General features: G+C 42.1%; 1 protein-coding gene across 10 annotated transcripts in view; it reads right to left on the bottom strand.

Moving 5' to 3' along the window:
- Nucleotides 1-24,862, bottom strand: part of LOC115652604 (bifunctional heparan sulfate N-deacetylase/N-sulfotransferase 4) — a 181,870-nt gene that overhangs the window by 66,335 nt on the left and 90,673 nt on the right. For all 10 annotated transcript variants that reach the window (XM_030564875.1, XM_030564874.1, XM_030564869.1 and 7 more), the window contains 2 exons: nucleotides 11,834-12,019; nucleotides 9,896-10,024 (listed from right to left, as the gene is read on the bottom strand). In XM_030564875.1, coding sequence (XP_030420735.1) covers nucleotides 9,896-10,024; nucleotides 11,834-12,019 — 315 coding nt within the window. The remainder of the gene's footprint in view (nucleotides 1-9,895; nucleotides 10,025-11,833; nucleotides 12,020-24,862) is intronic.

Here is a 24,862-nt window from a genome sequence, read left to right as displayed (position 1 = left end):
GTCCAAAAATATCATGAGTATTTATATTAGCAAAAAGTGTTCATCTGTTGTAATTTGAAGTGGGGTGAAGAGCTGGTAGTGAGGTAATGCAGGAGATATTCCCGAGGATGTTTTTTGGAAATTATCTTTCATTTGGTGCAATGTGGTCCAAATGAATATATTATATTTATGAGCTCCAAGGATGAGTCATGTCTGGCAGGGATGATTTAGTGATATGCAAAGAAAGAGCAAACTCCATTAAAGCACAGAAATCAGACCAACCTTCCCATCAGTTTGATGGCAGAATTTCAACCAGGGACAGGGCTGGTGCTTCCATTTAGGTGACCTAGGCGATCGCCTAGGGCGTCAGGATTTGGGGGGGTCGGCATTTTGCCGTCCTTGGAGGTAATTCGGCGGCGGGGTTCATTCCGCGCTCTGGGTCTTTGGCGGCAATTCTGCGGCAAGTCCTTCACTCGCTCCGGGACCCGCTGCTGAAGTGCCCCGAAGACTGGGAGCATGGAAGGCCTGCGCCCTGCAGCTGAATTGCCGCCGACTGGGAGAGCGGAAGGACTCCCGCCTAGGGCGCCAAAAACCCTGGTGCCGCTCCTAACCAGGGGTAACCAGAAGTCCCAGACATCTTCTTCCAGAACTTCACTAGTGTGGAAGATTGCATTGATTACATCCATGGTATACAGTACCTATTCTGCAGATAAAGAGCCTGATGTAAAGCCCATTAAAATCAATATAAAGACTTCCTTTTAAGTCATTGGACTTTGGATCAAACCCAGTTAATGGAACTCTGTTTCAAGAACTGCCAATCTCCTTTCAGAAGCACTGTACTCATCCAAAGGTTCAAAACAATAAAGAGGAGTCTGAGAGTGGTTTTGAATGTTAATTTAGAAACAAGAAATAACATAATACTAATGGCAAGAGATGGAGGTGGTGGCAACAACTGGAAAGCTTGCCCAGATGTGGTGTTTAGATGTTGCTTGAAATTGTTAGAACTGGGAGCACTGGCTGTTGGGAGTCTGAAAGGACAGGAAACAGGAAGTAGGGGGGAGGAGTTGAGGAGGCAGAGTGAGAGTTACACAGGGTGCAGCAGCAGCAGCTTGGTAAAGAGGTTTCCACTTTAAAAATAAAGTCCTGTTGAAGTTTGTTAGTACCTTGCCTGGTTGATACAACACCTGGGTATTGGATAAGGCCCTTAGTGACTCTTACTCCAACTCAATTTTATAGATGAAAATTAAGAATAAAGAAAAACGTGCAGTGTTCCTGCTGAAAGAGTGAACAATACTATATACCACTGTATAGACCATATACCACTGTGAGACAACTGATTAGCTGTGTCAACAGAACTCAATCAAGGCTGTTCCCTAAAGCTGTCCTGTGTATGAGTGTCTATGGGAAAGAAATATGCAATGTAAATCATTAGTTGTTATGGTAGCCTGGCAGTGCTCCCAGTGTGTGTGTTTGTGTTTGTGTGTGTGTGTGTGTGTGTGTGTGTGTGTGTGTGTGTGTGTGTGTGTGTGTGTGTGTGTACATAAATATACATATATATCTACACACACACACATACACACACACAAAATGGAAATAGAATTTTACATAATCTGTGTTATGATTCTGATTTTATTCCACAAAAATAGGCTATATCCATCAATTATATTAGGTATCCAATTTTGCATCATTTCTACAAACATGCTATATTTATATAATTACATGCTAAAATGTTTTTCAGTGTCTTTTTCATAGTTCCTCTAACAAGCAAACACCAATCTATACTGTACTGCACCTGCTCTTAGGTTGCAGGAACAGCAGAGAATGATACACAAGCAAAAGGAAAGCTCATTAACTAATCTAGGGGTATGAAAGTTTCCCAGACTGCACACTGCACAATTCTATTATACACTAGTGTCAGTTTCAAGTACACATCACATTGAAGTGTATATTTTTATTCAACTGAATTTACAATTGATAAATGGAACAGTATAGTAGACACCAAGTATTCCTGATGCTTGTTTTTTCAGGGAGTTCAGAAGACACAGTGGATTAATGGTGTTCGTTCATACACTGCCATTTCAAAACTTATTTAGAACTACTAAATCTACAAACTTCTTCTTACTCTGGATAAGAAAAGAGCTCTCCGTTAGTTCACTTATTAATATGCTTTTTGTAAAGCAGGACATCAAAACTCTATTTATTAAAAAAAGGTTCTAACTCAATATAAAGGTTTTGTTCTGTGTTCTCTCCAAGCCATTCTGTGATGAGACTAGCTGTTGCTTTTATGGTTGTCAGTTGCTGCATATTTTATAGGGTACTACAATGGCCTGATTTGAATTATGTTGGGGGTTGTGGTATATCTTTCTTCAGCTCCCATATAATTAAATTATATGTCTTCCATGGAATGTATACATTATGTCTTATATGGAATGTATACATCCTTAACTCATATTTAGGAACTGCATGTCAGTATTTCACTTGTATGGCACAGTTCAGTAAAATATCAGCTTTTGATGAAGTAATGATAGAAAATCAGAGGAAAAAAACAACCAAACATTAACTGTACAGATATAAAACCATTATTTTCAAATGCCAGCCAATATTATATATTGTACTTTCATGTTATTGGAACTTACTGAGGTCAAACAAACTCATATACTAAAGGAAATAAAAACAAAACAAAAACAAACAAACAAACACTACCCTGACTTATTTTTCTTTTGAAAGGCTGGAGCTTTTAACTCTATCTTGATTTAAAATAGTCTGATCAGCAAAGATATGTAATCTACTTAGAATATATTGGGAGTAGACCTCATGGAAAAATACTGTATCTGCTGTATCACTTTTGCCAATTTTAATTACCAATGAGAAAAACAAATATAATACATTCCTCAAACAGCAGAAATACAATAAATCACACTATATAGAGACTAAGTTATTAAAAGTTTGTTTTCCCATTACAGGCTCCTATACTGTGGCTCTCACTATGGCATCAGAGTGCCTTTAAAGAAAGATATTTAGACAAAATTACAAGAAATCACACACACACACAAACAGTGGTTTGGAACAGACCCCAGGCATGTGAAAAGGAGATATGCACCAACAGGCTGAAAAGTGAAACTGATTACCCGTTATGTAAAAGTGAAAGGAGAGGAAAAAAGGCTGAGAGTGCAGGGGGAAAAGGGACAGACAGGTGAGTAGGTCTGAAAAGTAGGGTGAAATTAGTTTAACAGGGAAATCCGAAAACATTAAGGGCATTTTTTGGAAATAAAATGGAATAGAATTAAGATGACCCAGGAATTGGGTAATAATAAAGCTCTCACTTCTTGGAATGAGACTAGTCTAGCTGCAGAGTGGTGAACTCCTTGAAGTTTAGCAAATAGCAGATCATAGATTTTCCTAAGGAAGGAATTGAGGGATGCATGGATAAAGATTACAGTGAAGGACAAATTCTAGCAATGTTCCAGAAGCAGTGATAAGCCAAAGTTGCAGATGAGGGAGATACAAGACGACAAGATTTGCCGAGTTAGAGAGTCATGGTGGAGTCAAAGAGATAGGACTAAGAGTAAGACTTTATTCTGATGTGTAGGTCATACACACGTTGTATTGAAAAAGTCTTAATAAAGGTGCCCCATTTCTCTAAATCTACGACTCAGACTCCAACTTTGCTCCCAAAGGCCATCGAGTAAAATTTTCACATACGGGCTTCTAATTTTAGAATCTTAAATCTATTTTTAGACATGTAAATAATAGTGCTCTGATATTAAAGGTAGTTTCAAATTAAGTTTCTTTAACTGTAACATAACAATTAGAGCTATTGATGCTCCACACCTATGAAAATTAGGTCACATTCCAGGAAACAAGATATACAATCCATAAGAGATATTACTTCCCTGTGTGGAAGAAGGAAAAGTAGATGGGGGAAAGAGAGGATAATGACAAAAAGAATTACTAGTATATAATTTTCACTTGTTCTACATCTTAATTCTCACATCTTAAAAACAGAAGCAATGAGAACAGAGAGAGAGAGAGAGATGAGGCCTGATCCATTGCCTACTGAAATCAATTGAAAAAATCCCATGAAATTCCAGTGAGTTAGAGGAGCTTAATTTAGCATGCTTCTTGAAGAACCTTCTGGACAAAAATGTATCATTATAAAAAGTCAGTTCAAGCTGATAAAGATGTACAAGAGTCTGTGGGGATGATCACTTTATAGCTGTCCAAACAGTTGATTTAGCCCTCAGAACGCATGAAGTTGCTCTGCATCTGACAGAGTGACAATTTACAACTTTAGGCTGTGGATATATGGCCTGATTATAAAAAACAACAGTCCTTAGCCCTGAAAGTATTGAAGCTGCTCTACCATTTTTGCAACCCATGAAACAAACAAAGTTGCTGCAGTCTCTGAAAACTCTGGGCATAGGCAAGGGAAAGCTTGCCAGTGGCTGAACTGGAGGAGCTGAGGGAGACAGAGAAGCACATAGATGAGACTTTCTGGGACACAGTAGAACGGTCCCACCCCCGGTCTGACAGCCTCGGTGCTGTTCAGGAGGAAGAAAGTCCCAGGGAAGGAGAGCATCTAACTGGAGCAGAGGAAAACAATCTCATAGCTGGGACCCTCCTTCCAGATGATGTTGTGGTATCCCCTTGCACTGAGTATACTTCTCCAGGGGAGGGAACGCTAGCTACTAGAAAGAGACTGGTATTAGTATAATGGACAATTTGATCATTAGAAACATAGATAGCTGGTTTTGCAATGACCAGGAGAATCACATGGTGACCTGCCTGCTTTGTGTGAAGATTGAGGTTCTCTCGAGACATCTAGATAAGACTTATGTGTAGTGGTGGTCATGGTACATATAGGTAACAATGACAAAGGGAAGGATAGGAGAGAGGTCCTGGAGGCCAAATATAGGCTGCTAGGTAAGAAACTGAAGTCCAGGATCTCCATGGTAGCATTCTCTGAGATGCTCACAGTTCCACACACAGGACCAGTTAGACAGGCAGAGTGCAGAGTCTCAGTGTGTGGATGAGACAGTGTAGGGAGGAGGGGTTTAGATTTATTAGGAAATGGGGAAACTTTTGGGAAGGGGGAGCCTATACATGAAGGATGGGCTCCACCTAAACCAAAATGGAACCAGATTGCTGACACTTAACATTAAAAAAATCGGAGACCAGTTTTTAAACGAAGGGCTGAAGGAAAACTGAGTGGTGCGGAGGAGCACATGGTTCAGACATCCCTTAGAGATTCTCTATTAATAGATCCTCCTTTATGTCCTAGTGAGGATGAGAGGATGGAAAATGATAAAATACAGGCAGAGTCTGGTCTGAAACACTCAAATAAAAAAGAGTCTCAGTTCAATTGCATTGTGTAATGCCAGACAGCTAAAAGGAGACAAGTTTTTAAAGTGCTTAAATACGAACACTAGAAGTCTAAATAATAAAATGGGTGAACTAGAGTGCCTCGTATTAAATGAGGATATTGATATAATAGGCATCACAGAAATTTGGTGGAATGAGGTTGATCAATGGGATACAGTAATACCAGGGTACAAAATATTTCAGAAGGACAGAACAGGTCATCCTGGTGGGGGAGTGGCACTATATGTGAAAGAATATGGAGAATCAAATGAAGTAAAAATCATAAATTAATCAAACTGTACCACAGAATTGCTATGGATAGTAATTCTAGTCTCTAATAATAAGAATATAGTGGTAGGGATATATTAACCGACCACCTGACCAGGATGGTGATAGTAACTGTGAAATGCTCAGGAGATTAGAGAGGCTATTAAAATAAAAAACTCAATAATAATAATGGGGGAAATCAATTATCCCCATATTGACTGAGTGTATGTCACCTCAGGACAGGATTCGGAGATAAAGTTTCCTGACATCTTAAATGACTGTTTCATGGAGCAGCTAGTCCTGGAACTCACCAGAGGAGAGGCAACTCTTGATTTAGTCCTAAGTGGAGCCCAGGATCTGGTCTAAGAGATGAATATAGCTGGACCGCTTGGTAATAGTGACCATAATATAATTAAATTTAATATCCCTGTAGCAGGAAAAACACCACAGTGACCCAACACTGTAGCATTTAATTTCAGAAAGGGGAACTACACAAAAATGAGGATGTTAGTTAAACAGAAATTAAAGGGTACAGTGCCCAAAGTGAAATCTCTGCAAGGTGCATAGAAACTTTTTAAAGACTCCATAAGAGGCCCAACTTAAATGTATATTCCAAATTAAAAAAAAAAAAAAAAAGTAAGAGAACCAAGAAAGAACCACTGTGGCTAAAGAACAAAGTAAAAGAAGCAGTGGGAGGCAAAAAGGCCTCCTTTAAAAAGTGGAAGTTGAGGAAAATAGAAAGGAACATAAACACTGGCAAATGAAGTATAAAAATATAATTAGAAAGGCCAAAAAAGAATTTGAGGAACAGTTAGCAAAAGACAAAAAAAAAATTGCTATTACTTTTTGAAAGTATATCAGAAGCAGGAAGCCTGATAAACAACCAGTAGGGCCACTGGACGATAGAGGTGCTAAAGGAGTACCCAAGGACGACAAGGCCATTACCAAGAAACTAAATGAATTCTTTCCATCGGTCTTCATGGCTGAGGATGAGGGAAGATTCCCAAACCCGAGTCGTTCTTTTTAGGTGACAGATCTGAGGAACTGTTCCAGATTGAGGTATCATTAGAGGAGGTTTTCAAACAATTTGATAAATTAAACAGCAATAAGTCACCAAGACCAGATGATATTCACCCAAGAGTTCTGAAGAAACTCAAATGTGAAATTGCAGAACTACTAACTGTAGTCTGTAACCTATCATTTAAATCAGCTTCTGTGCAAAATGACAGGAGAATAGCTAATGTGATGTCAATTTTTAAAAAGGGCTCCAGAAGTGATCCTGGCAATTCCAGGCCTGTAAGCCTGACTTCAGTACCGGGCAAACTGATTGAAACTATAATAAAGAACAATATTGTCAGGCATATAGATGAACATAATCTGTTGAGGAAGAGTCAACATGGTTTTAGTACAGGGAAATCATGCCTCATCAATCTACTAGAGTTCTTTGAGGGGGTCAACAAGCATGTGGACCAAGGGGATCCAGTGGATATAGTGTACTTAGATTTTCAGAAAGCTTTTGACAAGGTCCCTCACCAAAGGCTCTTACACAAAGTAAGTTGCCATGGGATAAGAGGGAAGGTGCTCTCATGGACTGGTAACTGGTTAAAAGATAGGAAACAAAGGGTAAGAATAAATGGTCAGAGCAGTAAATAGTGCTGTCCCGCACAGGTCTGTTCTGGGACCAGTCCTTAAAGGGGTAAACAGTGAGGTTGCAAAATTTGCAGATGTACAAAATTACTGAAGATAGTTAAGACCCAGACAGACTGTGAAGAGTTACGAAAGGCTCTCTCAAAACTGGGTGACTGGGCAACAAAATGGCAGATAAAATTTATAATTGATAAATGCAAGTAATGCACGTTGGAAAGCATAATCCCAACTATACATATAAAATGATGGAGTCTAAATTATTAGCTGTTACCACTCAAGAAGGAGATCTTGGAGTCATTGTGGATAGTTCTTTGAAAACATCCACTCAGTGTGCAGCGGCAGTCAAAAAAAGCAAACAGAATGTTGGGAATAATTAAGAAAGGGATAGATAATAGGTCAGAAAATATCATGTTGCCTCTATATAAATCCATGGTATGCCCACATCTTGAATACTGTGTACAGATGTAGTCACCCCATCACAAAAAAAATATATTGGAATTGGAAAAGGTTCAGAAAAGGGCAACAAAAATGATTAGGGGTATGGAACGGCTTCCGTATGAGGAGAGATTAATAAGACTGAGACTTTCCAGCTTGTAAAAGAGACGGCTAAGGGGAGATTTGACTGAGGTCTATAAAATCATGACTGGTGTAGAGAAAGTAGATAAGGAAGTGTTGTTTACTGCTTCTCATAACACAAGAACTAGGGGTCACCAAATGAAATTAATAGGCAGCAGGTTTAAAACAAATGAAAGGAAGTATTTCTTCACACAATGCACAGTCAACCTGTGGAACTCCTTGAGAGGATGTTGTGAAGGCCAAGACCGTAACAGGGTTCAAAAAAGAACTAGATACATTCATGGAGGATAGGTCCATCAATGGCTATTTGCCAGGATGCACAGGAATGATGCCCCTAGCCTCTGTTTGCCAGAAGCTGGGAATGAGCGACAGGGGATAGATCACTTGATGATTACCTGTTCTGTTCATTCCCTCTTGGGCACCTGGCACTGGCCACTGTCAGAAGACAAGATGCTGGGCTAGATGGACCTTTGGTCTGACCCAGTAGGGCCATTCTTATGTTATTAGTGCTCCTTTACTATTCAATGGAGTTTTCACTGCTGAGAGGAAACTGATTCTGGCCACAACTAAGGGAGACCAATGGGCTGATATATATGGAACTCAGTATTCATCCTTTGGAATGAATTCTGGTGGGACCCAATGAATATCCTTGGTCAGGAAAGAAATTAAGGGGAGGTGATTTAATAAGCGGGTTCAAAATTTCTCTTATCCAACCCCAGTAAAGCTGATGGGATTGAAAAGTGTATAATTCAGAGCAGAAGTTGACTCTAAAGCAGTGGTTCTCTAACCGTGGGTCAGGACCTCAGAGTGGGTCGTGACTCCATTTTAATGGTGTTGCAGGGGCTGGCATTATATGTGCTGGGACCTGGGACTGAAGCCTGAGCCACACCGCCTGGGGCCAAAGCCTAATACCAGGGCTTCAGCCCTGGGAGGCAGGGCACAGGTTACAGGCCCCCCACCCACCTGAGGCTGAAGTTGTGCAATGAAGTTTGAGAAACCCTGCTCTAAAGAACTAAAAAGAAAAAAAAACTCAACTCATGACAGAGGTTCCTGTCTCCAAAACCTAAAGGAATTTAAAGGATATTTCTCCCAGTGCCTGAATTAACACAATTTTGCATCCTTGATTTCTTGGTAAGTGGAGCCATATGTATATGATAGTATTGTGTATTAATGACTGTTTATTAGCATTGTATGGGATGACTTTATTAGTCAAGAGAAGTGAAGTCAGAAGATAGTTATGCAAGTCATCCTAAATGAGTGACTAGGACACTTTCTACCATACCAACGTGTATTCTTTATAAACTACATACAAAAAAAGTGTCAGAAAAATTAAATGTTACTACCTGAACAAAATAATTATGTCATTCCCCACCAAACATTATCCTGCAGCCTCATTGTGATGGATTAACGACCATACCCGCATTCTGTGTCCCCTCCCACAACGCTCATGCACACGTGCTTCCATTTTTTTCTCTTCATTTCCTCTCTTCTTTCCCCTTCTACCTGTGTTCATGCTTAACTCCCCACACAGAGCTGGCTACATACTGTGTGGAGTCGAGGTTTCAGTGGGTGGCATCAGAGTGTTAGGCTGACTGTTCTTTAGCAGCTTGATCTGAATAGTCTATGCATGTGAACCTGTTCCTATAGTTAGTTCTATTAGGGGATGCAGTGGGAGCAGAGAGAGATGAAAGATGTGCAGCTTTCAAGCAGCCAAAGGTGAGGGAAGGTGGGTGGGGAGGACAAGGAGGAGGAGAGGAAGAAAGAGAAGAAGGAGTTTTCTCCATCACCATTGTTTTCCTTTGTCCACTTTAGTATATTCAGTGTCTCCTTGTTCCCAAAGGCCTAGCACTTGGGTTGGAAAACAAATATTGTTTGGAAAAAATATATACATTTTTCTCTGATTTGTATCACCTGGGATCCACATTACTCCTTACAATACAGTTTTTGCTTATTTCCTTTTAAATGGTCACCACCTCTGAGCAAAAAGATTTGATTTATTGGAACTGAATAAACTACACTATGATATCAAAGGTACAGAGCAGATGATAGCAAACAAGGTACATACGGGATTCAGGAGGATGGTGAGGAAGAGTTCACCTCCTCGGATGCTTTTGTCCAATTCTTGAGGGCCTCCAGGATATTCCTTGTAGAAAATTGTGTGGGTGAAAAGGCCACAGGTCTGTCGAGGAAGTACCTGAGAACAAAGTAAAAAAAAAATGCTATAGTGTCATGACCCTATTTCTGCAAGCCCCACCCCAAAAAAACTCTTCTGCGTCTGCATTCTGAAACACTCACATATGGATTTCTTTGTTCCAGCAGTTGTTGTCTTATTGTAAATAAGCATGATTATGCAGATGTTCAGATCTCCAGCTGCCAGTTGAAAGGTTGCAGCACATGTGTGTTCCACAGCCTTTGTCCAGACCACTGCATATGTTTCTCATAGTAAGAATTCAGGGTTTGTTTTCAGGGATTTGTAAAAGGAAGAAAAGAGCTTCTTTTCTTTTAGCAAGGATAGTTTGTTAAAAGACAAATAGCACTTCTCAGTCATCTTCACTATCTTAGGCTATTAATCTTCCTGCTGGTAAGATATAGCGCACAATTGGTATTCTAGGTTACAGACCCAAAAAGAACTAGTTCATTCCTTCCTTTGCCCTGAAAATCAAATTAGACCCCACTAGTGAAATATGTACTGGGGTTGATAGGACTGTTGAATGAGCATATCCCGAGGTCAGTTCTACATACAATCATAAATCAGGAGATGGTGAGTCAGGATTCTGAAAACCAGAAGATGGAGGGAAAAAAAAAACAACTAAAATCTTCACTACTTAGAGCTATTTCATTAACTCTTTAATCACAAGTACATCAGAACTCTGCAGAAAAACACTAAGATCTGTGATACTGTTCATTACTGTACTTGCACAGACATTATTCAGTTTTGACTTAGTTTTTTTGACAGTTTGCCATTTGGGCTCTCCTTTGTATTCTGTCCAAAGGAACAGAAAACAAAATAATCTACGGTTTCTTTTCAGCAAAGCACTTAAGCATATACTTAAGTGCCCTGCTCAAATGAGTCCTATATTGGAACTAGTTAGAATCTACCCTGTTACCTGTTTCTGTGTTATTAATATATACTTTTGACAAACATATTAGATACAATTCTGCTCTTAAATGCATGTCCATGGTGTTTGTTCAAGTCAACAGGAACTTTACCTATGTATATCATGCCAGAACTTGACCTGTCAAGATTTCCATTCTGTGTCCTGTGCAAATTCCAACTTGTGTAATTTACCTTTGATCTACCTAAATTCTCTTTACCGTTTCAATTGAACATGATTCTTCCACATTTTTGCTCTAAACTGTGGTGTAGTGTTGCATCTGGATGTTCATTAGCTGCTCTGTTCCATTCTAGGAGGAGCAGCATATTCAAGTGATAGGCCAAGTGATTCCTATATGTGCTATTGAAGGAAAGATGTAAAAAGCTTTACCTCTCCCCACCCCAATGCACAGCCTATGAAGCTTTCACAGGCATAGTTTCAGACTTTGTGCTCTGGAAGTTGCATAGGTATATCTAAACACAAAGTCTGGCCCAACCAAAGTCTCTTGCGTACTGGAGGATCATATTGCACTTTTGTTTCTCTTCCCCTTTGGCAGGTCTCAGACCCTTTATGCATTGCAGTGAGTCAGACCCTTGGATATGGAGCTAAGACATTTTAATGAATCGCAAAGGTATGTAATTATAGTCCAAGATTGGTTGTCTACTGGTACATTTTATTTCTGATAATCACATTGGAAAGTGCCAAAAAACCCTCCCCAAAACAGACTCTTTGCTCTTCTTTCTTTTGCAAACTGGCTGCACACTGGTAAAACTGTTTTTGCATCCTTACAATTCCACTATCTTGAAGGATTTCAATGCCCACTGTAAAGCTTCGTGCATTTGTAAAATAGATTTTTTTTAGTCATTCCTAAAGAATTATTGCAATGAAGTAATGGAAATGCTATTTACCATGATGCCATTGTGGATGAAGCCCCGTCTGTACCGTGCAGGTTTTAGATGTGGATACTCTTCTGTGCTTGTGACTTTGATACCCCAGACCTTCTTCCAGGCCTCATAAAGCTGAACATGTACAGGGTAGACCCCAGAGTGGTGCGGAGCCACTGCATAGCCCATGTCAGTCGGAATACCATGTTCCTGAAACAAAGCAAAAGAAACAACACATTGAGTATACAAGTATAATATGTAATGCTGTCAAGTTTATTCTTATTCTACCAACTGGTAGCTTTAAAGAAACAGGTGCAAAACAATTGGCTTTACAGTATCAGAGGGAAAATAATCCTGTTGGATAATATTGCACTACCATTGTTTAGAACAGATTTGACTGCGTGTGTATTATGCATTATATGTATTTATAAAATATGCCCTATCTGGTTGGATGTTTTTTTTTAAAGTAATTCTCAAAGGGCTGGGAAATTATGCTGTTTTATTTAATCACATTTCAAATGGTCTTGGATCAATAAACAAAGAGAAACATGTTGACATGACCATTACCATTTGTCTATATTTTATATTACAAAAAGCAGAGGAACATTTCCATGGCTGGTAGAATGTTTGCTATAGCTATTTACAAAATGCAGCTCCAGCACTTTTCCCTGACATAGTGTATTGACTCCAGAACCAAAGATGGACTTTGAGGGTGAATTTTTCAATCTGACATTTCTGGCCTATATTTGCTGAAATCCATGGCAACAGAAATAAGTCATATTTTAGAAAGTTAGCCCTAAAATAATTCACTCCTTTGGGTGCCTGGTTATATGAGTCATCCATCATTTTTACCTCTTTCCCATACAAACCTCACTTCTCCCCCGGGTTTCTTATTTAGTACTTTTATAATTTATACAGTAAAGTAAGTATACATGGCACTTTACTACAGGTAGACGTTATCAAAGAATAGAATGCTTTCTCTGAAGAACTCTCAATCTAAAAGACACACAGTGCAGGCCAGAAAAACAATTATTAGATGCTGCTTGATAGAGCCTGAAAACCTCACAGGTTAGGTATTATTTACATTGGTATCATGCAATAACATATTCTTCTTTTGCCAAAAGAAGAGCTGTCAACTCATAAAATAGATAAGCTATTTGCCATTCATATATAATTGATACTTGGAGGGAAATTGCTAAAATACTGAATTATAATTGTTGCCTGTCCTCTTGTCTACATTGTCTAATACAGGGGTTCTCAAACTGGGAGTTGGGACCTCTCAGGGGGTCATGAGGTTAGTACATGGGGGGTCGCGAGCTGTCAGCCTCCACCCCAAACCCCGCTTTGCCTCCTGCATTTATAATGGTGTTAAATATATTAAAAAGTGTTTTTAATTTATAAGCGGGGGGGGTCGCACTCAGAGGCTTGCTGTGTGAAAGGGGTCACCAGTATAAAAGTTTGAGAACCACTAGTCTAATAACTGTTGTTTGCTTCTATAATTACAGGAGGAACAGATTTTGCTAGGCATCTTTAAGTACTTAACATCAGACAGACTGGCCTTTGGTCCTTTGAGAAAATTAAATAAAGCCTGTGGGAACATTTATTCACACAATATAACCAGCTGAATTATCTACTTTCTAATAATAAAGATGTTCTATAATAAAGATGCCACTGATTAACATGAAATAATCTAGTTCATATTTTGACCATTAGCAGAATATGCTTTTTGCCTATTAATGACGTCACTCACCTACAAGATCTATGTGAGGCACACGGGTCAGTTTTGGAAGTGAAATGATGAATGTTCATGTGATGAAGGACCATTCAGAGATATCAATGATTTCAGGGCCAAATTCCCTATGATTATGTACAGGAAAGTAAGATATACATCTCGATCAGGGCCCACTGTGCTAAGAGATATACAGATACACAGCAAGAGATTGTCCATGGCCCCAAAGAATTCTATCTAAATAGATAAGATAGACAAAAGGTGAAAAAGGAAATTAAGACACAGAAAGCTAAAGTGATTTGGACAAAGTCACACAGCAGGCCATTGTCAAAGCCAAGAACAGAAGCTAGGACATCTTACACCCAGTCCTGTGCTTTGTACACTAGAAAACAATGTTTCTATGTGCTAAATTCAACACTAATATTCAGTACTAAATTATTTCAAGAGAATACTTTAACCATTTTAAGTTGAATAAGATGCGTAATACAATCTGATCAATGACAGAGTAGCTGTGACTCCATACTATTGGTAATTTCTAAATTGTCTTAGGATCAAGCACTTTTCTGAAAGGGTACCTCAACAACTAAACATATCCCTAACTATATGTCCTCTTCGGTCAGGACAGATGCATGCCAAAATAGGATTCATGCCTTCACAGTTTTCTATTGCTATAGGAATTGTCCCAGCAATGGAATGATGAAATTGAAATTAACCACTTTAGAGTAGATGGGTTGCAAAAATCTAAGAGTTCTCACTATGGAGAAGCTACTTGCCTCAAAAAAGACCAATACTCTATGTCTGATCACACAAACATTCTTTATGAATTATTCAAAAATCAATAAGAAACCAAGCATACAGACAATTTTTCTCTGTACCAGTTTTATGCAATTTTGTAAAACCTTTAGGTAGGGTAAATGCTATGTGTTGTATATCGGCATGCACACTGCCCTGTTATCCTTTAGACTGCTTTGCTTTTGTTGTTAAACTTCTATTAGAATTGAGGATGACAATATTTTCTTAAAAGGAATAAAATGTAATTGATTCAATTAAAGATATTGTGTGTAAAAAGTTTCATTGCATTATAATGGCACTGGGGCACCACTATAGTTAAGGTTGCACCATGTCATCTGTTTAAAGGTCAACCATTCTAAGTCCTCTAAAACTGATATATGTAGTTGGATTCCTTTGAAATGTGATGTGCCTCAAAAGGCTGTAGGGCAAGTTAATGATCTGAATTTGGAGTCATTTGAGGCATGGGTTGCAGAAACATGAGCCCCCGCTCCTCTCCCCTCCCCACTTCAAAAAAATTAGCCATTTAAAAAAAGTTTCCAGGTGATGGATTTATTTGCCTTGAGCTGGAGATCAAACTATGGGTCTAAATGGTCTCAATCTGTCGAGTTTTACCCCAGATAATGCACTAACTAAATCTTTGGGGGACTCAAAATGAGAAATAAGAAAAGAGAGAGAGAGAGAGAGAGAGAGAGAGAGAATGAGAAATAAGAAAAAGTACTTTTTACACTGTGTGTACATCAATATGGAAAAATTAGCTAGAGGGTTTCCACCATTTTATATGCTTTAAAATTCAACTCTTGTAAGTGCTCTCAAATCTGAACAGTTAATTGGATTGCTTTGAAATTGATGCATATTAGTGAGTCAGATTTGTGGTCATTTTGCTGATAGGTTCCCAAATTACAGGTCCCCTAAACACCCCCCCCCCAAAAAAACCCCAAACCCTAAACCTGGTTTCCTTCTGCTGCCTTGTACTGTTAGGCCTGGTCTACACTACGCGTTTAATCCGATTTTAGCAGCGTTAAACTGATTTAATGCTGTACCTGTCCACACTACGAGGCCCTTTATATTGATACAAAGGTCTCTTTAAATCGGTTTCTGTGCTCCTCCCCGACGAGAGGAGTAGCGCTAAAATCGGTATTACCATATCAGATTAGGGTTAGTGTGGCCGCAAATCGACGGTATTGGCCTCTGGGCGGTATCCCACAGTGCACCACTGTGACCACTCTGGACAGCAATCTCAGCTCGGATGCAGTGGCCAGGTAAACAGGAAAAGCCCCACGAAATTTTGATTTTCATTTCCTGTTTGCCCAGCGTGGAGCTCTGATCAGCACGGGTGGCCATGCAGTCCCAAATCCAAAAAAAGCTCCAGCATGGACTGTATGGGAGATACTGGATCTAACCACTGTATAGGGAGACAAATCTGTTCTATCAGAGCTCCGTTATAGAAAACGAAATGCCAAAGCGTTTGAAAACAAAATCTACAGGCTACCAGTGCTGCGTGACAAGCGTAACGGGAAGCCAGAGACTCAAACGGACGCTCATGGAGGGAGGGAGGGGGTACTGAGGACTCCAGCTATTCCACAGTCCACAGCAGTCTCTGAAAAGTATTTGCATTCTTGGCTGAGCTCCCAGCGCCTGTAGGGTCAAACACATTGTCTGGCGTGGTTCAGGGAATAGATCGTCAATTTATTCTCTCCCCCCCACGTGAAAGAAAAGGGAAAGAAATCGTTTCTTGACTTTTTTCAATTTCACCCTATGTCTACTGAATGCTGCTGGTAGACACGATGCTGCAGCAGTGAAGAGCAGTGTGTGCTTCTCTCCCCTCCCTGGTGGCAGATGGTGCAGTAGGACTGGTAACCATCCTTCTTATCAACCCGTGAGCGCTCCTGGATGGCTTCAGGTGAGGCTGGCTAGGGGCACCTGGCTGAAAATAGGAATGACTCCTGGTCATTCCTGGTAGGTGGTACAGAATGGCTGGTAACTGTCTTCATCATAATAACTGGGGGCTGAGCTTCAATCAGCCCCCTCCCTTTCCTGTGAAAAGAAAAGATTCTGTACTGCCTGGACTATCATAGCAGTGGAATGCTGGGCTCCTCTCCCCCACACTGCTTAATGTCCTGCCTGGACTTTCATAGCACCAGGAGGCTGCCTCCCCCTCATTTTATGTCACTAAAAACTCAGTGTTTCTTATTCCTGCATTCTTTATTACTTCATGACACAAATGGGGGGGACACTGCCACAGTAGCCCAGGAAGGTTGGGGGAGCAGGGAAGCAACAGGTGGGGTTGTTGCAGGGGCACCCCCCATGAATGGCATTTAGCTCATCATTTCTGCGGGATCTGACACAGAGCAGCTGTACTCTCAGATACACCGCTTCTCTAGTTCATTTGCCCCATATTCTAGGCAGGACTGACTCTATTTTTAGAAACCATAAAGGAGGCATTGACTCAGGGAGTCATTCCCAGTTTTGCTTTTGCACCCCTGGCCGATCTCAGCCAGGGGCACCCATGAGAGCAGCAGACAGCACAGAAGGACAGATAACTATCATCTCATTGCCAAATTACACTAGCAGCAGACAGTACAGAACAACTGTTAACCATCTCTGTTATCATGCAAAAGCAAATGAATGCTGCTGTGCAGTGCTGGAGTATTGCCTCTGTCCGCGGCATCCAGTACACATACAGTGACTGCAAAAAAAAAAGAAGCTGAATGGGCTCCATGGTTGCCGTGCTATGGCATCTGCCAGGGCAATCCAGCGAAAAAGGGTACAAAATGATTGTCTGCCGTTGCTTTCCCGGAGGAAGGAATGACTGACGACATTTACCCAGAACCACCTGCGACAATGATTTTTGCCCCACCAGCCACTGGGCTCTCAACTCAGAATTCTAAGGGGCGGGGGAGTGTCATAAACAGATAGCTAAGGGTTAATGTCTCTTTCACCTGAAACACCTGACCAGAGAACCAATCAGGAAACTGGATTTTTTCAACTTTGGGTGGAGGGAAAAGTGTCTCTGAGTCTTTTGTCTGCCTGCTTCTCTGAGCTTTGGAGAAGTACTTTTTATTTTCTAGTCTTCTGTTTCTAAGTGTAAGGACAAAGAGATCAGATAGTAAGTTCTATGGTTTCTTTTCTTTGGTATTTGCATGAATGTAAGTGCTGGAGTGCTTTGATTTGTATTCTTTTTGAATAAGGCTGTTTATTCAATATTCTTTTAAGCAATTGACCCTGTGTTGTATCATCTTAATACAGAGAGAGCATTTGTATTTTTTCTTTCTTTTTTATATAAAGCTTTCTTTTAAGACCTGTTGGAGTTTTTCTTTACTTCAGGGAAATTAAGTCTGTACTCACCAGGGAATTGGTGGGAGGAAGAAATCAGGGGAAAGCTGTGTGTTGGATTGCTAGCCTGATTTTGCATTTCCTCTGGGTGAAGAGGAAAGTGCTTTTGTTCCAGGATTGGGAACGGAGAGGGGGACTCACTCTGCGTAGTTTCACAGAGCTTGTGTCTGTGTATCTCTCCAGGAGCACCTGGAGGGGGGAAGGGAATCAGGATTATTTCCCTTTGTTGTGAGACTCAAGGGATTTGGGTCTTGTGGTCCCCAGGGAAGGTTTTTCAGGGGGACCAGAGTGCCCCAAAACACTCTAATTTTTTGGGTGGTGGCAGCAGTACCAGGTCCAAGCTGGTAACTAAGCTTGGAGGTTTTCATGCTAACCCCCAAATTTTGGACGCTAAGGTCCAGAATCTGGGAATAAGGTTATGTCATGAGTGGCAGCGGCGGGATATAGACAGAATCCAGAAGCCAGTAGGAATATTATATTTTTCTTTTCTCTGCTAAGGGCTTTTTAGCAGAGAGAAACAGTTTGGTTTTAAAAGGGAACCAGAGAGAATTTTTTTTTCTGCTCTCTCTAGCAGTTTGTGGTTTGCATGTTAAGCGAGAAGACTGTTGAGGGTCTTTTGTCATACAATAGCACTCCCATTGAGAGTCATACCAGCACTCTATATGCATGCAAATAAAGTGGTTTTTCTGGTTTCCCTTCATTGAACATTAGCTAGAGAGAAAAAAGGAAAAAAGCACTGTTGCTAGGCAGACTTCAGGAGGCAACAGAGAGCCTGCAGTTCAAAAGATAAACATCGGAGGGCACCCCAACACAAGAAAACAGGAACCATGACTTCTAAGGCAAGGATTGACGCCGAAGAACAAATCAAAGACGCTGAACACAGGCGACAACTGGAAATAAAACAAAAAGAGATGGAGATAAAAGAAAAGGAAGAAAGCATCAAACTGGCAGCCTTCCAAAGAGAACAGGCAGCCCAAGAGGCAGCACACAAAAGAAAACTAGAAGAAGAAGAAGCAGCCTACCGAAGGAAACAAGCAGAAGATGAGTTGGCCCACAGAAGGAAGCAAGAAGAAGAAGAGGCGGCCCACCGCCGAGACATGGAAAAAACACCAAAAAGAAATGGAAAAACAACAAAAAGAAATGGAAAAACAACAAAAAGAAAATGAAGAGAAGGAAAAACAGAGAAAACATGAACTGGACTTGGCAAAAGCTGGGCTGCATGTGCCAGCCCACCCTAACAACCCGGCGCCAACTATTGCTCCACAGCACAGGAAATTTCCCACCTACAAGGCAGGTGATGACACCGAGGCCTTCTTGGAAAATTTTGAAAGAGCCTGTCTTGGGTACAGCATCCCCGAAGACCAGTACATGGTAGAATTAAGGCCACACCTCAGTGGACCTTTAGCAGAGGTGGCAGCTGAAATGCCCAAGCCGCAAATGAATGACTATAAACTTTTTCAAACCAAGGCCAGATACAGGATGGGGATAACCCCAGATCATGCCCGTCGGCGCTTCAGAACCCAAAAATGGAAACCAGAGGTGTCATTTCCCAAACACGCCTACTACATTGCAAAAAACTATGAGGCCTGGTTAACAGGAAACAACATTCAAACCTTGGAAGAAGTGAACCTCCTCATACAAATGGAGCAGTTCTTGGATGGTGTTCCTGAAGACATCACACGGTACATACAAGATAGAAATCCCAAAACTATCGCTGAGGCGGGGGAGATTGGAGCCAAATGGATGGAACTGGCAGAAAGCAAAAAAGCTACTGTCAAGGGGAACGATTACCCCAGGGGGCACACAGACCATAAACCCTACAACCGAGGACAGCCAAAGACCCTCCATACCACCCAAGTAAAGCCACAGATACCCTACTCTTCAACCTCACCAGTCTCCAGTAACTCACCTCGGCCCAGTGACCCATCAGATGGAAGATGCTTTAAGTGTAATGAACCGGGACATATCAAGGCCAACTGTCCCAAGAACACCATGCGAGTGCAATTCATTACACCACCATCACACCAAAGATCCCCAGGCCCAGATGCCTCTCAAATACCCTTGGAGCGAAGGGAAAATTTGAGAGTGGGCGGAAAGAAGGTTACTGCGTGGAGAGACACGGGGGCACAAGTGTCAGCTATCCACCAATCCTTCGTTGACCCCAAATTCATCAACCCAAAGGCCAAAGTTACAATTTATCCCTTCATGTCACAAGCTGTAGACTTGCCTACAGCTCAACTGCCTGTCCAGTACAAAGGCTGGTCAGGAATGTGGACTTTTGCAGTCTATGACAATTATCCTATCCCCATGCTACTGGGGGAAGACTTGGCCAACCAGGTGAGGCGGGCCAAGAGAGTGGGAATGGTTACCCGTAGCCAAACCAAGCAAGCTTCCAGACCCATTCCTGTTCCTGAGCCGTCCACAGAGGCCCCGTCTGTGTTACCAGAGACCCAGACAGAGGTAGTGGACCCGGATTCCATGCCTACCACTGAAACAGCCACAGCATCTCCAGTCCCAGGCCCGGAACTGGAACAGCAACCAGCACCAGCAAGTGCAACCACATCTTCAAACTCAACGCCAGAGGGCGCCAGCAAGCCAGAACTGGCAGAAGCAAAAGACAGCCATACCCAAAAGGCTCAGCCAGAGCCTGAAATACCCTCAGGTGCACCAGCGGAGAGCGGTTCACCAGCAACGGAAACAACCCCATCACCTACATCGCTTCCAGAGGGACCAAGCCCAAGTCCACAGTCTGAGGAGGAACTGGTGACCCCAGCCTCAAGGGAACAGTTCCAGGCTGAGCAGGAAGCAGATGACAGCCTTCAGAAAGCGTGGGCGGCGGCACGGAGCACCCCACCGCCTCTCAGCTCTTCAAATCGATCCCGGTTTGTTATAGACCAAGGACTTTTATACAAGGAAATTCTTTCTGGTGGACACCGGGAAGAATGGCAGCCGCAAAAACAGTTGGTGGTTCCAACTAAGTACCGGAAGAAGCTCTTAAGCTTAGCCCATGATCATCCCAGTGGCCATGCTGGGGTGAACAGAACCAAGGACCGGTTGGGGAAGTCCTTCCACTGGGAGGGGATGGGCAAGGATGTTGCCAAGTATGTCCGGTCTTGTGAGGTATGCCAAAGAGTAGGTAAGCCTCAAGACCAGGTCAAGGCCCCTCTCCAGCCACTCCCCATAATTGAGGTCCCATTTCAGCGAGTAGCTGTGGATATTCTGGGCCCTTTCCCAAAAAAGACGCCCAGAGGAAAGCAGTATGTACTGACTTTAGTGGACTTTGCTACCCGATGGCCAGAAGCAGTAGCTCTAGGCAACACCAGGGCTAACACTGTATGCCTGGCCCTAACAGACATCTTTGCCAGGGTAGGTTGGCCCTCCGACATCCTTACAGATTCAGGGTCTAATTTCCTGGCAGGGACCATGGAAAAACTGTGGGAAACTCATGGGGTGAATCACTTGGTTGCCACCCCGTACCACCATCAAACCAATGGCCTGGTGGAAAGGTTCAATGGAACTTTGGGGGCCATGATAAGAAAATTCATCAACGAATTCTCCAATAATTGGGACCTAGTGTTGCAGCAGTTGCTGTTTGCCTACAGGGCTGTACCACATCCCAGTTTAGGGTTTTCACCATTTGAACTTGTGTATGGTCACGAGGTTAAGGGGCCATTACAGTTGGTGAAGCAGCAATGGGAGGGGTTTACGCCTTCTCCAGGAACTAACATTCTGGACTTTGTAAGCAACCTACAAAGCACCCTCCGACACTCTTTAGCCCTTGCTAGAGAGAACCTAAAGGATGCTCAAGAAGAGCAAAAGGCCTGGTATGACAGACATGCCAGAGAACGTTCCTTCAAGGTAGGAGACCAGGTTATGGTCTTGAAGGCGCAACAGGCCCATAAGATGGAAGCATCATGGGAAGGGCCATTCACGGTCCAAGAGCGCCTGGGAGCTGTAAACTACCTCATAGCATTTCCCAATTCCTCACTAAAGCCTAAAGTGTACCATGTTAATTCTCTCAAGCCTTTCTATTCCAGAGACTTACAGGTTTGTCAGTTTACAGTCCAGGGAGATGATGCTGAGTGGCCTGACGGTGTCTACTACGACGGGAAAAAAGACGGTGGCGTGGAAGAGGTGAACCTCTCAACCACCCTGGAACGTCTGCAGCGGCAACAAATCAAGGAGCTGTGCACTAGCTTCGCCCCATTGTTCTCAGCCACCCCAGGACGGACTGAACGGGCATACCACTCCATTGATACAGGTAATGCTCACCCCATCAGAACCCCACCCTACCGGGTGTCTCCTCATGCCCAAGCTGCTATAGAACGGGAGATCCAGAACATGCTACAGATGGGTATAATCCGCCCATCTACCAGTGCATGGGCATCTCCAGTGGTTCTGGTACCCAAACCAGATGGGGAAATACGCTTTTGCGTGGACTACCGTAAGCTAAATGCTGTAACTCGTCCGGACAACTATCCAATGCCACGTACCGATGAGCTATTGGAAAAGTTGGGACGTGCCCAGTTCATCTCTACAATAGACTTAACCAAGGGGTACTGGCAAGTACCGCTAGATGAACCTGCCAAGGAGAGGTCAGCATTCGTCACCCATACGGGGGTGTATGAATTCAATGTCCTTCCTTTCGGCCTTCAAAATGCACCCGCCACCGGAGGAAGGAATGACTGACGACATTTACCCAGAACCACCTGCGACAATGATTTTTGCCCCACCAGCCACTGGGCTCTCAACTCAGAATTCTAAGGGGCGGGGGAGACTTCGGGAATTATGGGATAGCTATGGAATAGCTACCCACAGTGCAACGCTATGGAAATCGACGCTAGCCTTGGATCATGGACGCACACCGCCGAACTAATGTGCTTAGTGTGGCCGTGTGCACTATACTTCATACAGTCTGTTTTATAAAACCGGTTTATGTAAAATCAGAATAATCCCGTAGTGTAGACGTACCCTTAAACTGAAAGGTACTAATGACTGGCTGGATCACAGACCTCTTCCCTACTGTGGATTCTCCCTTCAATTAACATACCTAAGGATGAGTTGATCACAAATTCCCTGCCCACCACCACCATCAACAAAAGGAGTTTTGGATTAAGTAACTGGAGGCTGCTACAATTTGTAAGTCATGAGTGGCATTTGTGTGTGTGTGTGTGTTGGGGGAAATATAATCAAAGTCTCTGGGGGAAAAGTAGACATGTGAGACAAAGATAGGTATTAGGAGTGGTAGAATAAGGAAAGAGCAGTTTGGGGCTGCAGTGAGGAGATACGGATTAATGGGGATTGATGGTAACAGAAGTTAGGAAGTCAGTTGTGGGAGGCATAGCACCCCACATCTCTTCCAGTACACTAAACCCACACTCCAACCTTCTGGTGCCCCTAGCTCTGCCAGTGCACCCTCTACTGTAACATAATTGTCTTTTGCTCCAGGTTCTGGATGTGAGTTGGGTTATAGGAGGGAAATAAAGGCAATAGAAATGTTTGTATACCAGGGAATGAAGACTTCAGGGAGACATGTTTGCTAGTTGCTGTGGGGAGGGTAGCAGGTTGGAGGGAGAATGCTTTGAATGGATAAGTGGCATGGCTTCCAGATGCTCCAAAGCAAGGCTGGTGGGTGTTTGGTGGGAGGTTGACTCAGAATGCTAATTGTGGGACATAATATATACAACTGCCTAAACAACTACTGACCCCTAATGACAACAACAAAACTTTTTCCTGTTTTAAGAAAAAAAAAAAAAAACCTTAGGAAATTCAATTCAAAAACTGAATTTAACCTAGAGTTAAGATTGCTTGATAGTATGTTGTTCTCTTGCAGAAGAGTGAGCTGAACAACATTCAAACTAAAAGGACAAAAAAGAAAACAAATAAAAATGGTGTCCTATGCTACATACCTTCTCTTTTCCTGGATGTAATTATGTGATAAGGAGATCTGTGCTTGCACCCACTGATGTGTATGAGCAATGGGAAAAGCTGTACATGTACTCGGGCTCTAGTATGCATAATTTCAATACAGAATTGTGTATATTATATAATTAACAGGGCAGGAGTTTTATTACAGAGGGCATTGTCAGTAACAAGCTGGGATATGACAGCAAGCTAAGAATTTATTATCCTCATGCATTGTGGTCAGTGTCAGGTGTACTGAATGGTGGAAGCAATTAGCGCTGCTTGGAAGAGGTGTGTTTGCAAGATCTGCAGATTACTTTCAAGTGTGTGACAGAGCTGTGACTGCAATATGAAGAGATCAATGTTTTCCACTCTCTCACGTGCTTGAGGAAGGGAAAGAGATGCATGTGTACCTTGGGAATGTAGAATGTATCATGTCTATGCAAAATTGGGGATGTTATATCCATAACAGGGCATAGGACTTTTATTACAAAGGCTATTGTCAGCAGTAAGAAAGAATATGAGAGGATTCTAATGTTTTAATGATGGTTAAGTGAAGATGAGATGGTATTCAAAATGTAAGGAAGTTGTAACAGGCTGTGAAGTATTTCTTATGTTGTACACATGTGTTATCCTTTCTGGGGAGTTCGCTAAGTGTGTTAGTGTACACCAGGATCTGGAACCTCCCAAATCTGAAAATGCCAGAGGTCAGTGAGAGTATGTGGATACTGAAGCATTGCTCAAAGACCATAGAGAGGTGTTTGTGGTGTCAGCAACCTTTTTTTTTTTTTTTAATTTTGTTCATTAACAGTATTAGCTAGAAACCTGTGGGTGAGAATGAGAGTTGTAAAAGGAGGTGAAAAGCTTATACGTTTCAGCAACAGTGGGATTGGTAGCGTAAAGGATGTGTGTTAATGTGGTATATTGGGGCATTGCTGAGAGAGTGCAGAGTTAAGTGTGGGTGGGCATCCTGAACTTTGCATTTTCTGGTTCTCACAGTGTGAGTTCTGCTCAACTTGATGTTCTACAAGGGGATGACATAGACTCATAGACTCATAGGTCAGAAGGGACCAATATGATCATCTAGTCTGACCTCCTGCACAAGGCAGGCCACAGAACCCTACCCATCCACTTTTATAACAACCCCTAACCCAGGACTGAGTTATTGAAATCCTCAAAATTGGTTTGAAGACCTCAAGCTGCAGAGAATCCACCAGCAAGCGACCCATGCCCCACGCTGCAGGGGAAGGCGAAAAACCTCCAGGGCCCCTGCCAATCCGCCCTGGAGGAAAATT

This window comes from Gopherus evgoodei, chromosome 5 (assembly GCF_007399415.2).
Source record: "Gopherus evgoodei ecotype Sinaloan lineage chromosome 5, rGopEvg1_v1.p, whole genome shotgun sequence".
Lineage (NCBI taxonomy): Eukaryota > Metazoa > Chordata > Testudines > Testudinidae > Gopherus > Gopherus evgoodei.
This window is presented reverse-complemented; position numbering and strand designations above follow the sequence as displayed.